At 40.1% G+C, this 12,463-nt stretch overlaps 1 protein-coding gene across 3 annotated transcripts in view; it reads left to right on the plus strand.

The window, feature by feature from the left end:
- The window catches only part of CNST (consortin, connexin sorting protein), a 93,823-nt gene extending 81,606 nt beyond the window's left edge, over positions 1 to 12,217 (plus strand). For all 3 annotated transcript variants that reach the window (XM_062210780.1, XM_062210781.1, XM_062210783.1), the window contains one exon: positions 4,272 to 12,217. In XM_062210780.1, the coding sequence (XP_062066764.1) occupies positions 4,272 to 4,477 (206 nt within the window). In that variant the 3' untranslated portion in view covers positions 4,478 to 12,217. The remainder of the gene's footprint in view (positions 1 to 4,271) is intronic.
- Positions 12,218 to 12,463: the final 246 nt, after the last annotated feature.

A 12,463-nucleotide genomic window follows, 5' to 3' on the forward strand; every position in this document is an offset into this window, starting at 1 on the left:
ATGTAAACCTTAGCCTCTTCACCTTCTAAGAGAGCAACATACACAAACTATTATCGCCAATTCTCTCTAAGCAATTAGTTTGCTCAAATAAGTGAGCAAGTTGCAAAATTAACTCATGGCCTCTAATGTTGAGATAACTTTTTTTTTTTTTTTAATGAGGCTGCTATTTTGTCTTCTTTTCAATGGCCAATTACCATTTCTCTTTTATTGTGGAAAACAGTTATGACTTCTAAGTGTATTTCCTCTGCTGATTTTTTTTCTTCGGGCTGTCAGGAACAGCAGCCTAACCCTGTCACTGCTGTTTGACTTTCCCCTCCCTGGCCTGTACTAAAGGTGGTTGCTGTGGCAAACAGTGCTGCCCTTTGTGGTTGCAAATAGGCTGACCTAAGGCCTAAGTAAATAAGGGAAAGTGGAAATACAACCAGGTTCCTCACAGTATGCTTATCGGGTCTGGAAACAGATATATGGTTAAATAACAGTGGACACCTTTAACTATGCTTCCAAAGTGTGACAAAAGAAATAGCAGTGGAGGTTTCTGAGTGTTTACAGTTTTAAAATTGAGAGGGGTTTTGGAAGTTGTCTGTTTCTAACCCCTCATTCTGCCTCTGCGCCTTGCCTACACCTGTCACAGTCTTACTCAGATAAGGTGTTCATGGGTTTGTCCTGATTCGCACCCAGACACTCACTGCTCAGTAGGAGGAACTCTGCATCTGGAACTTGGAGTCCCTATTTTACTCCTTAGTCTTCTTACTTTGGCTCAAATCAGTTAACCTGTGAGAGACTCAGTTTTGTCACCCTGAAAGAGTAACATCTGCTGTCTGCCCCTGTAAGGGCTGAAAAACAGGTCAGATTGTCTGTATAAATTGGTTTTGAGAATTATAGAACTTTATGCAAATGATTGGCGATTGCAGTGTTTTATCCCTAAACTCTGGCTCGCATGGTATTTTCATTAACCTCAAGGTTAAGGAAAGAAGGTTTCTGTCAAAACCTTCCGAAAAGGGCCAGTTCTGCCTGGCAAATATTATTATTATTATAACTTTTTTTTTTTGCTGATTACATACCAGGTAATAGTGACATAATTATGTGCAAAACAGATACTCTTCTATCTTCAAGGAGTTCTCTGGCTTCCTGGAGAAGAAAGTAATAAAAAGCCACATAAATATATATATATCAAATGGTTGAAAAAACATTTTTCTCCTGTTCCCAGTTGACTTACACACACACACACACATACCTTTGGGAATATACAGTATTGGTAGTGGGGGAATAGTACATTTTTTTGAAAAAGGTTTATTTATTTGAAAGGCAGAGTTACAGAGAGAGAGGGACAGAGAAAGAGGTCTTCCATCTGCTGGTTCACTCCCTAAATGGCCAAAACAAGAACTGGACTGGGCCGAATCCAAGAGCTAGGAGCTTCCTCAGGGTCTCCCATGTGGGTGCAGGGGCCTAAGCTCTGAGACCATCCTTCACTGCTCTCCCAGGAGCATTAGTAAGGAGCTGAATCAAAAGTGGAGCAGCTGGGACTTGAACCAGTGCCTATGTGGGAAGCCAGCACCACAGGCCATGCAACTTGCTGCGCCACAGCACCAGCCATGTAGCTATTAAATTTTTTAAGCTATGTTATAATAGTAAAATGAAATAGGCCAAATGAATTTTAATAATATGCTTTATTTAACCTAGTATATCAAAAATTATTTCAATATGAAAATGTTAGTTATAAGATGTTGTACAGAAGATCTTTATCTTTTTCTTGCTGACACTGCCTTTCAAATAAAATGAAATTAAATAAATCAATAATTAAAGAAATGAATATGGAACTGGCATTGTGGCATAGTGTGTTAAGCCATCACTTGCGATGCCAATATGCTATGTCAGAGAGCTTGTTTGAGTCCTGGCTGCTCTACTTCTGATCTAGCTTTCTGCTGATTTGCCAAGGAAGGCTGCAGGAGATGGCTCATGTACTTGGGTCCCTTCCACCCATGTGGGAGACGAGGAGGGAGTTCCTGGCTCCTGGCTTTCACCTGGCCCACACCTGGTTTTAGCAGCCCCAGTCATCGCAGCCATTTGAGTGAATCAGCAGGTAGAAGATATATATATATCTCTCTCTCTCCCCCTGCTTTGTCACTCTGCCTTTCAAGTAACTTAAATAAATCTCTCTTCTTTTAATATCCTTTACTTTTTTCTTTGTTTGGAAGGTAGAGTTACAGAGAGAGAGGCAGACAGAGATCTTGTATACACTGGTTCACTCCCCAAATGGCCATAATGGTCAGAGCTGGACCTATCCAAAGCCAGGAGCCAGGAGCCTCTTCCAGGTCTTCCATGTGGGTGCAGTGGCCCAAGCACTTGTGCCATGTTCTGCTACTTGCCCAGGCACATTAGCAGGGAGCTGGATTGGAAGTGAAGCACCTGGGACTCAAACTGGTCCCCATATGAGATGCTGGCACAACAGGCGGTGGCTTTACCACTACACCCCAGTGCCAGCACCTAAATAAACCTTAAAATAAAAAGACACTGCTTGTGCTCGCATGCCATATCAGAATGCCTGGTTTAAGTCCTGGTTTTTCTTCCAGTCCGGCTTCCTGCTACTGTATTTCCTGAAAGGCAGAGTATTATCGCTCAGCTACTTGAGTCCCTCCTATATGGGAGACCTATATGGGATTCCTGGCTCCTGTCTTTGGCCTGGTTCAGCCTCTGCTGTCTATCCTGTTCTCTCTTCCTCTCTGCCTTTCAAAAACAACAACAACAACAACAACAACAACAACATAAAAACCAAAACCCACAAAACACGGCATGAATAATATGATCATATTTTATTTCTATAGAAATGCTTTCATGTGCAGGTATAAACTATTTAAAATGTGAATCACAGAACAACATGATTAGATAATCCTATTTGTACAGTGTATTTGATCTGGAAGGATACACACCAAATTTACCAATGTCTACCTCTGGGGTGGGAGAGGAATATGACTGGGTAGGAGAAAAAAGGGTAGTCTCTTAGACTCTTAAATACTTAAATGTTTAAGTGGGAGAATATATTTATGAATTACAGTGGGTTTTCCAGATCTTTATAAAAATTTGTTTTTTATCAAAAAGTAATATACTAAATCAAGAAAAAATTCAAACAATAGTAAAGTAAAAGTCCTTCAACCTTCCCAGTCCCTTTACCCCAAGTGATGGTTGAAGTTTCTTATTCTCTCAAGAAACATTCTGGGTACCAGGGTAGCTAAGCTGCCACCTGCAGTGCCAGCATCCATATTGGAGTGCCAGTTCAGAGTCCTGGCTACTCCCTGCTTATGTGCCTAGGATGGCAGCAGAAAATGCCCCAAGTACTTGGGCCCCTTCAACAATTGTGGGAGACCTGGATGGAGTTCCTGGTTCCTGCCTTTGGCCTGGCCCAACCCCTCCTATTGCAGCCATTTGGGAAGTGGAGGAGCAGGGGAAGATTTCTCTCTCCCTCTGTGTCTCTCCCTCTCCCTTTCTTCATCTGTGTATGTTTCACTCTCCCCTTCAAAAAAATAAATATTTTTAAAAAGACATATTCTATATACATGTATTTAATTAATCATATAATGTAATTATATAATTAATTACATTAATTAATTAATGTGATTAATTAAACTATTCTGTTTCAACAGGAATAACTAAGTTATTCCACACATTTTGTTACAGCAACCTCTGCTACAGTGACCAACCTTGTATATGTTATATTGCATGTTGTACAAATCTGGGTGGTGATTCCTGAAGGTGGGTTTGCTGGACTAAAAGTTGGATCTGTATGTCCCAGTTGGCCTGAGGCAGTGCTGGTTTACACTGTTGTCCACTTCCTTTTACTCTCAAAGTTATCCAGTCTGGAGGATAAATTAATTTATTTATTATTTTTTTTATTTAAAATTTGTTACTTACGTATTTGAGAGACAGAGTTCTCATCTGCCAATTCACTCCCCACGTGCGCACAACAGCCCCTAGCCTAGCTGAAGCCAGGAACCAGTCCAGATCTCCCATCTGGGTGGCAGGACCGAATTACTTAAGCCATTACCACTGCCTTCCTGAGTCTGTGTTAGCAGGAAGCTGGAGCCAGAAGCCAGGGCCAGTTATCAAACCCAGGTAGCACAATGTGGGGCATGGGTGTCAGCCACCGGGCTAAACACCTACCCCAGAAAAATGTATTTACCTTTCTAATTGATACTGCCAAATCAGTGAGAAGATAGCAGATACTAGGATTTCCATTTCGATGACAATTTAACCTCTGTCTGTTCTCGTGTTTGCAGATGAAGTTGGAAGTGGATCCTGTATTTTACTGATCTTGCTGTGCATAGCAACGGTTTTCCTTAGTGTTGGAGGCACTGCATTATACTGCACTTTCGGTGACATGGAGTCACCTGTTTGTACAGACTTTGCAGACAACGTGGACTTCTATTACACTAAGTTACTGCAGGGAATGGCAGAACTTAAACACTGGATCTACCTCTCCTAGCAGCATTCAAGAGGGACAAGCATGCTGGCAGTGAGAATGAAAGATGTGAAACTTTCTAAATCTCTTTTATTTCAGGAGTTCTGTAACCTTCCCCCTGTACCCGCAGTGAGGAGCCAAGGATGTCAGAAAGAGTGACTCTAAATGGCCATCCAGATGAACCATGTTACAATCTTTCATATAATGAGGCAAAAATTAATCTAAGCAGAGTGGATGGAAGGAAATATCTCTGCGGAGCTTCCCCAGCTCCTCTTCCCTGCCTCCCAGTGTGGGAGGTACACTGAACAGAGTTGTACAGGACAGTCTTGGAACCACACTGTTTTTTAGCTATCTTGTCAGGCTAATGGTTAAAGGATAATTTGGGTTTACATTTGTTGGTCCATAGACATTGCTTCCAGTCATCATGCAATAAGTTTGTGTACTCGAATTACGTTAAGAATTTCAAGGTCATTTTTTAGTTAACCTTGGGAGCTATGTAGTTTAGGATTTTTTTCCATTATTTTCAGATCCTGTTTTCCACTTGTGAAATTGTTTGGTGTGTGTGTGTATGTTTCAGGCAGTTATCATGAGCAAATATCAGACATAGAGTAACAGATTATCTTTATTCTTTTATCTTGACTATAATGTGCAGGCACAAATCTATGAAGAAGGCTTAACCATGGACTAGATGAACTGTAGAAATCTTGGCCCTGAAGTGAGGAACTGTGACAGATATGTGTTAATTTAATGTGATTAAGTAGACAGAAATTAATCACAGGCATGGAGGCAAAATTGAAGAACCTCCCCCCGCCCCCCCCAGCCTCGGAGTCTCAGGCAGCCGCCTCGTCATGGACTCAGTGCTGAAATGATGAGTGCTGGACTCCGCTCACTGCAGCAGATGCTCATCGGGCACCTGTTACACTCAGAGTCTAAGACCCAGACACAAATATAAATAAGATGGAGTTCCTGCTACTGATGCTTTAATTCTGGTCTTATGTAAGGAAAACCAGTACTTCGGCAAGTGAAATTAAGTCACCATATATAAATCAGTATTAAGATATCATACATTCAAGTGCTTGAATGTACAATCATATCACGGGCTTGATTTACTCTGTTGTGGGGTCATTAAGTGAAAATTCAGTGATACCTTAGTAGGCAAATTGTCATTTGTGTTTAAATCTGTCAATTAGGCGGCCTTTCCTTATTGCAGATACAGTGGTCCCACGTTTAGGAAGCCTTCCTTGCTTTGACTTTTTATATCTTACGCAGCATTTTAAAAAAAAACATGAATTATAGTTTTTTAGCCAGGTGATTATGATTTCCTGTTTTTCTTTTAGGATCATTTGGAAGAAAAAGGGGGGAATTACTTCCTAGTTATTACTGGCTGGTTCAGTACCTCCCTGTGTGTTTTTGCTTATTTATTTAGGTTGTATGAATTTTAAAGGGCTTTTTATGTAAGTTGAAAGTATGTTGCAGAGCATGGGTTTGCTTATCCCAATGTTAGATATTTAATTACTGTGTTCTTAGTGTTTTGATTTTCTCTCATTCAGATTGGTGTGTTTTTAGGCTTGTTTATTTTAAAATGGATGTTTCATTTTCACTTTATATTACTGTTTGATTTGTCTATCATGTCACTATAAACTGTAATATTTTCAAGGGTTATAGATCAAAGCTATTTATTTAGAAGTGTACAAGATACTGAAATTTAGATTCCTTATGCCTAAGGCTGATTTTATTAGAAGATTATTTTAATGTTCTATTATGAATTTTAAGAATTTATATTCAAATTGTATGTAAACTATGTAAAATGATCAACGGTACTATCTTAAGTGGCTCTGTAAAACAGCCATCCACGGGGTCTAGTGTAGTCATAGCCAGCCTCTTCTGTTTGACCCTCATACTTCCTAGTTACAGAAATTTGGTGATGCTTATCTGCCAATTTTGTGTCAAGATAAGTTAATTTTGTCCCTCCTGTTCACCTCTGTCAGGTCCCTCTCAGAGTCCTAGATATAGTTGTTGTATTTGCCAATGGGTCACCAGGGCCACTTCTGAAACCCAAGATTTCCTGGGATCCTTCACACCAAAGTGAAAGAAGGAAGATGATGCTTTGGTCATCAGGCTCAGAGAAGCTGTGGTACGTCCTCCCCACTGCCCAGGGGCGGTGAGCTGAGCACAGGAGCACATTAATATCTTGACCCAAGATAGGCATGAAGTCTCAACTAGAAAAATTAAGTCAGCTTTTAAAGATGTAATAGTCATTTATCGCATGAGTTGGAGTAATTCCACCTGATGGTGAAAGGATTGTTAGCTACACACATGAAAAAGTTCACCCAACTTTACTAAAATGTAATTTCTACTGTTATTGGAATATACCCACAACTCTCTGTAACCAATCTTCCTTAAGAACTGTATTTGAGGGTATCAAATCAAGCTTGTGATTTAAAATTTACACCAACAAATATGTCTCAGAGAGTTTATTTGAAACCCCATGGGTGCTGAGAAAAACTACTTAAAAGTAGCATAATGTCAGAAGCTGCTCTGGCCCTAGGAAGAGAGAGACATCTACTTTGGGAAGTCTAAGAGGTCCCTACATAAAGGCTCCTCTACTGAAATATCTCCCTCATCAGCCTGACATAGGAGCTGAAAATCACTCTGAAAGTTTGTTCTTTTAGACTGAAAAATCAAAATCCTCAGGGAGATTTACTTCGTTGGGCTGTGTATTAGAAGTGGGAAGGATGAGATTTGAAGGTGAGCCTTATTTTGAAAGGACAACTGTGAAGTGTATCTTGCTGGCGTGGTGAGAGGTTGTGGCACGAGAGTGGCAGGGATGGAGAAAAAGAGGGAAGGTAGGAAAAATGCGAAGATTCGTTATCTGCTAAGTTGTTTTGCTGAAGCTGGCCTTGTGGCACATTCCCCCAATCCAGAGACCGTATTTTTATCTTTTTGTTGGTTTCTTTAGGTTCAGTGAATATTAATTCAGTCTTACGCACTACCTTATGACGTACCTGTGGCATTCCACGTTAACGCGTTTGCTGCTTAGATCAGTAAACACATATCCCTCAAGGACAGGTCTTACAACTCCCACTTTGGTTGCATTTTATCATGTTCCCTCTGTCATCAAGAATAAGAGTGATTCTAGGATTTACGGCACAAATTCTACTGCAATCTGCGATTTTAGAAACCTCATAGGGAAATATTCGTTGAGTTTCAAGTACCAGCCCTCTGAAAACTACAGTGAATTAAACATTTCCTAGTACTATTTAAATCCCCCTGGGCTTAAGGCACTGAGAGAAGAGATGCAGTAACTATGAACATCTCTCCTCCTTGGTAGAAGACATTACGGTTAAACTTGACTTACATTACCCTGAGATGAGTGCCAAACTGTGAGCAGCAGAGTTTATTGCTGTCTATACCTGGAGAGATATTTGAATGCCTGCAGGGTGCTTAGCACTGAAGTGAGTGCTGGGGCACCAGAAACAGGAAGTGATACCAGCCTAAAGAATTGGCACTTGCTGAGGGAAATATATTTGTGAAGAGAAAATTTGAAAGAAGAAACCAGGAAGCATGCTACTCATGGGGATAGAAAATTGAATTCATTCTTTCCTAACATGTCAAGCCCTAGCAAGTTGATTGGAATCTTGATAGCTATCTTTCTTCATAGCCTGAGGTTTGTAATTATTAGCTGGGAATTACCACTTTTCACTTTTAGTTAACACTTGTGCTATTAGTAGTCCCCAGGTTTCCCAGTGGTGGAAAGTGTCTCTCTAAGAGCTGTCTTCAAACTTGAAAGTCTGAATTAAGGGGCAGGCATGTGGCACAGTAGTTAAGATACCATTTGGGATGCCTGCACCACATGTTGAAGCACCTGGGTTCAAGTCCAGGCTCCTCTGGCTTCCATTCTAGTTTCCTGCTAATGTGTACCCTGGAGTTAGCAGATGATGGCTCTAGTACTTAGGTTCCAGTCACCCACATCAAAGATCCAGATTGAGTTCTGGGCTCCTGACTTTGTCCTGAGCCAGCCCCAGCCATTGGGACCATTTGGGGAGTAAACCAATGGATTGGAATTCTCTCTCCATCTCTCTGCCTTTCAAATGAAGTGAAAATAAATTTTTTAAAAAATTGTGAAGTCTAAATTGAAAACCTTCTCATCTCACAAAGAAAATTCCTGAATTTACTAGTATATTCTATCAATCATTTAGTTAAGAAAATATGCCATTTCATTTTATCAGATTAGTGCAGGTTGAATGTCCCTTATTCAGAATGCCTGGTCACTAGGAGCTTATCAGATTTTGAAGGGACTGTTTTGGATTTTGGAATATTTGCATAGATGTTACTGGTTGAGCATTCCTAATCTGATGCTCAAAAATTTTAGATTTTGGAGCATTTTGTATTCCATGTTTTCAAATTACAGATCCTCAGCCTATTTTATTTTACTTTATTTTTTAAAGATTTATTTTGTTTATTAGAAAGAGGTAAAGACGGGGGGCAGGGGGAATCTTCCATCTGCTGGTTCACTCCACAAATGGCCAAAATGGCCAGAGCTGAGCTGATCCAAATCTAGGAGACAGGAACTTCTTGCAGGTCTGCCACATGGGTGCAGGGGCCCAAGGACTGGGGCCATTCTCCACTGCTTTCCCAGGAGCATTAACAAGGAGCTGGATCAGAAGTGGAGCAGCCAGGACTTGAACTGGCACCCATATGGGATGCTGGTGCTGCAGGCTGGGCTTTAACCTGCTGCACCTGACAGTGCCAGCCCCAGCCTATTTTATTTTGATGCCAAAACCAAGGACAACAAAAAGAAAGTAAGGCCAATATCACTCATAAACTTAGACACAAAAATCCTTAACAAAATAGTAGATCAAACCTGAAAGTTTATAAAAAGGATAGAGTATACTAGCATGATTAGATGAGATTTATCCCAATAATACAATGTTGGTTTCATATTCAAAAATCACTCAGTGTGATACACAAGTTTAGCAAGCTGAAAAAAAATTCCTCAGAATCATGGCAAATGCATAAAATTCACACACATTCAAGGTAAGTACTCAGCAAACTGGAGCTAGAAGTGATCTTCCCCAACTTTTGATAAAGGCCATGTATGAAAAAGCAGCAGCTGATATTAAACATTCAATGGAGAAAGACTAAATGCTTTTCTTCCTAAGATCAGGAACAAGGCAAGGGCGACTTCTACTTAACATTGTACTGGAGGTGCTGTAGAAGAGAAAGAAAGGCATCCCAATTAGACACGATTATACAGAGAGGCCTAAGGGATCTACAAAACAGAACTAGAATAAATAAGTTTAGAAAGGGCACAGGATCAGAGCCGGCACTGTGGCATAGCAGGTAAAGCTGCCACCTGTGGCACTGGCATCCCATATGGGCACCAGTTCAAGACCAGGCTGCACCACCACTTATCCAGCTCTCTGCTATGGCCTGGGAAAGCAGTGGAAGATGACCCAAGTCCTTGGACTCCTGAACCCACATGGGAGACCCAGAAGAAGCTCCTGATTTCCAGTCGGGCCAGCTCCAGCTATTGTGTCCATTTGAGAAGTGAACCAGCAGAAGCAGATGGAAGATCTCTTTCTGCCTCTGCCTCTGCCTCTGCCTCTCTATAACTCTTTCTTTCAAGTAAATAAGTAAATATTTTTAAAAGATGGCACAGGATGCAAGATCAGCACACAAGAATATCCATAGTATTTCTGCATGTTGGAAGTTTTAAAATTCATGAATACTGAAAAATTAATTTTATTTGTAATAGCATCAAAAACAAATACAAATTTGACAAAATATGTGCAGAACATGTACACTGAAATCTGTATAACAAGCTGAAAGAAGACCTTAAATAAATGGAGACAAACTCTGCTGTTGGATTAGAAGACTCGGTGTTATTGAGATGTTCTCTCCAAACTGATCAAAATTCCAGTGTGTTCTTGGAAACTGACAGGCTAATTTTAAAATTTAGATGGAGATGGAGATGGCTTAGAAGACAGTCAATGAAATTTTTAGAACAAAATCAAAGAACTTACACTTCCTAAATACAAGGCTTACTGATACAGTAGTCAAACCGTGGTGTAGCGAAGGGACAGTCCCAAAATAGACCTGCATGTATGCTTCAAGGACCTACAAAGGTGCTAAGGCAATTCGGTGGGGGAATGGGAAGTATTTTTAACAAATGTGGTGGGAAAATCATATATCCCCTTGGGGGAGGGGAGAAGAACATAGACACAAAAATGAGCTTGAAATGAATGGATCTAAATGTAAAAAAACAACTAGAAAATAGGAGAAAATCTTTGTAGCCTCTGGTAAGTCAAGATTTCTTAAAACTCGAAACACACAAACCACCAAAAGCTGTTTTTTAAATGACATGGTTTGGAAAATGAGAAGGCAAGCTGAAGTTTGGGAGAAAATATTCACTCTAGAGTATAGAAATGTTATACAACTCAATATTGTAATGAGTTAATTTAAAAACTCTGGCACCCTTTACAAAAGAAAATAGACTGATGGATAATGACCACGTGAGAATGTGCCGAGTATCGGGTATCAGTAGTCATCAAGAAAATACATATTGATGAGACATCGCTACACACCAACTAAAATGACCAAAATTTTAAAAACTGGCATTACCCCTAGAAGTTAAAGAGTAGCTTAACCTAAGAAAATGTAATATATTCACAGAACAAAGGGGATAAAACATGATTATCTCAATGGATTCAGAAAAGACATTCTAACATCCTTTCGTGGTAAAAACCCTCAGTGTGCCAGAAACAAAAGGTGTGTCTTCAACATTTATAAAAGACAGCTAACATCATATTGGTAAAAGACAGAAGGTTTTCCCTCTTAGATGAGGTAGTCAAGGCAAGGATGTTTTCACTGCTGCTATTTAACATCATACTGGAAGTTCTGAAGTGAAACCATTCACAGATGACATGTTCATATTCTACAAATTCCTGAGAAGTCCACAAGGAAGCTACTAGAACTAGGAAATGGATTCAGCAAAGTTGCAGGGTAGGAGATTAACATTCAGCAAAATGGATGGAGCCAGAGGTCATCTCTTGCAGGAAATAAGTCAGATACAGGAAAACAAACACCTCATGTTCTTCCTCGTATATGGATGCTAAAACATATGTTTTTAGTAAATACAGTGTTTATTAACTAGAGGCAGAAGGACTGGGAGGGATAGAGTTTGGATTTTAAAGGAGGGGAGAGCATCTTTATGGTACAGTGGGTTACACCAGTGCTTGGCACACTAGCATCCCATATCACAGTGTCAGTTCAAGTTCCAGCTGCTCCACTTCCAATCCAGCTCCCTGCTAATGTGCCTGGGAAAGCAGTGGAAAATGGTTCCAATGCTTGGGTCCCTGTAATACTTGTGAAAAGATGTTTAGCATCAGTCACTGTTTTTTTGCAGGTACAGGTTATTAACACCATAAGATTAATAAAACACATGCTGCAACGTAGATGAATACTGAAAACATGCTGAGTAGAATAAGCCAGACACGAAAGAACAAGTATTAGATGATTGCACTCATATGAAACATCTACAAAAGGCAAACTCAGAGAAAGTAAATTAGACTCTCCTAGGGGCTGGAAGAAGGGGAAAATGGGGAGTTACTGTTTCATTCTTTTTGTTTGGGGTGATGACAAAATTGTAGAAATTGATAATGGTTGGGGATGATTGCACAACACTGAATGTAGTTTATGGCACTGAATCGTACACTTCAAAATGGCCAATTTTATGGTACATAGATTTTTCCAAACACACAGAGGGTTGTGAAGGATGTACTATAGTCAAATTCTCATACATCGCTGTGGGATTGTGAAATGGTGCAATTGCTTTGGAAAACAGTTTCACAGTCTTTTTTTTTTTTTTAATATTTATTTATTTATTTGAAAGGTGGAGTTACAGAGAGGCAGAAGCAGATTGAGAGAGAGAGATCTTCCATCTGCTGGTTCATTCCCCAATTGGAATGCAATGACCAAGGCTAGGCCAAACTGAAGCCAGGAGGCAGG

Source organism: Lepus europaeus, chromosome 14, assembly GCF_033115175.1.
Source record: "Lepus europaeus isolate LE1 chromosome 14, mLepTim1.pri, whole genome shotgun sequence".
NCBI lineage: Eukaryota > Metazoa > Chordata > Mammalia > Lagomorpha > Leporidae > Lepus > Lepus europaeus.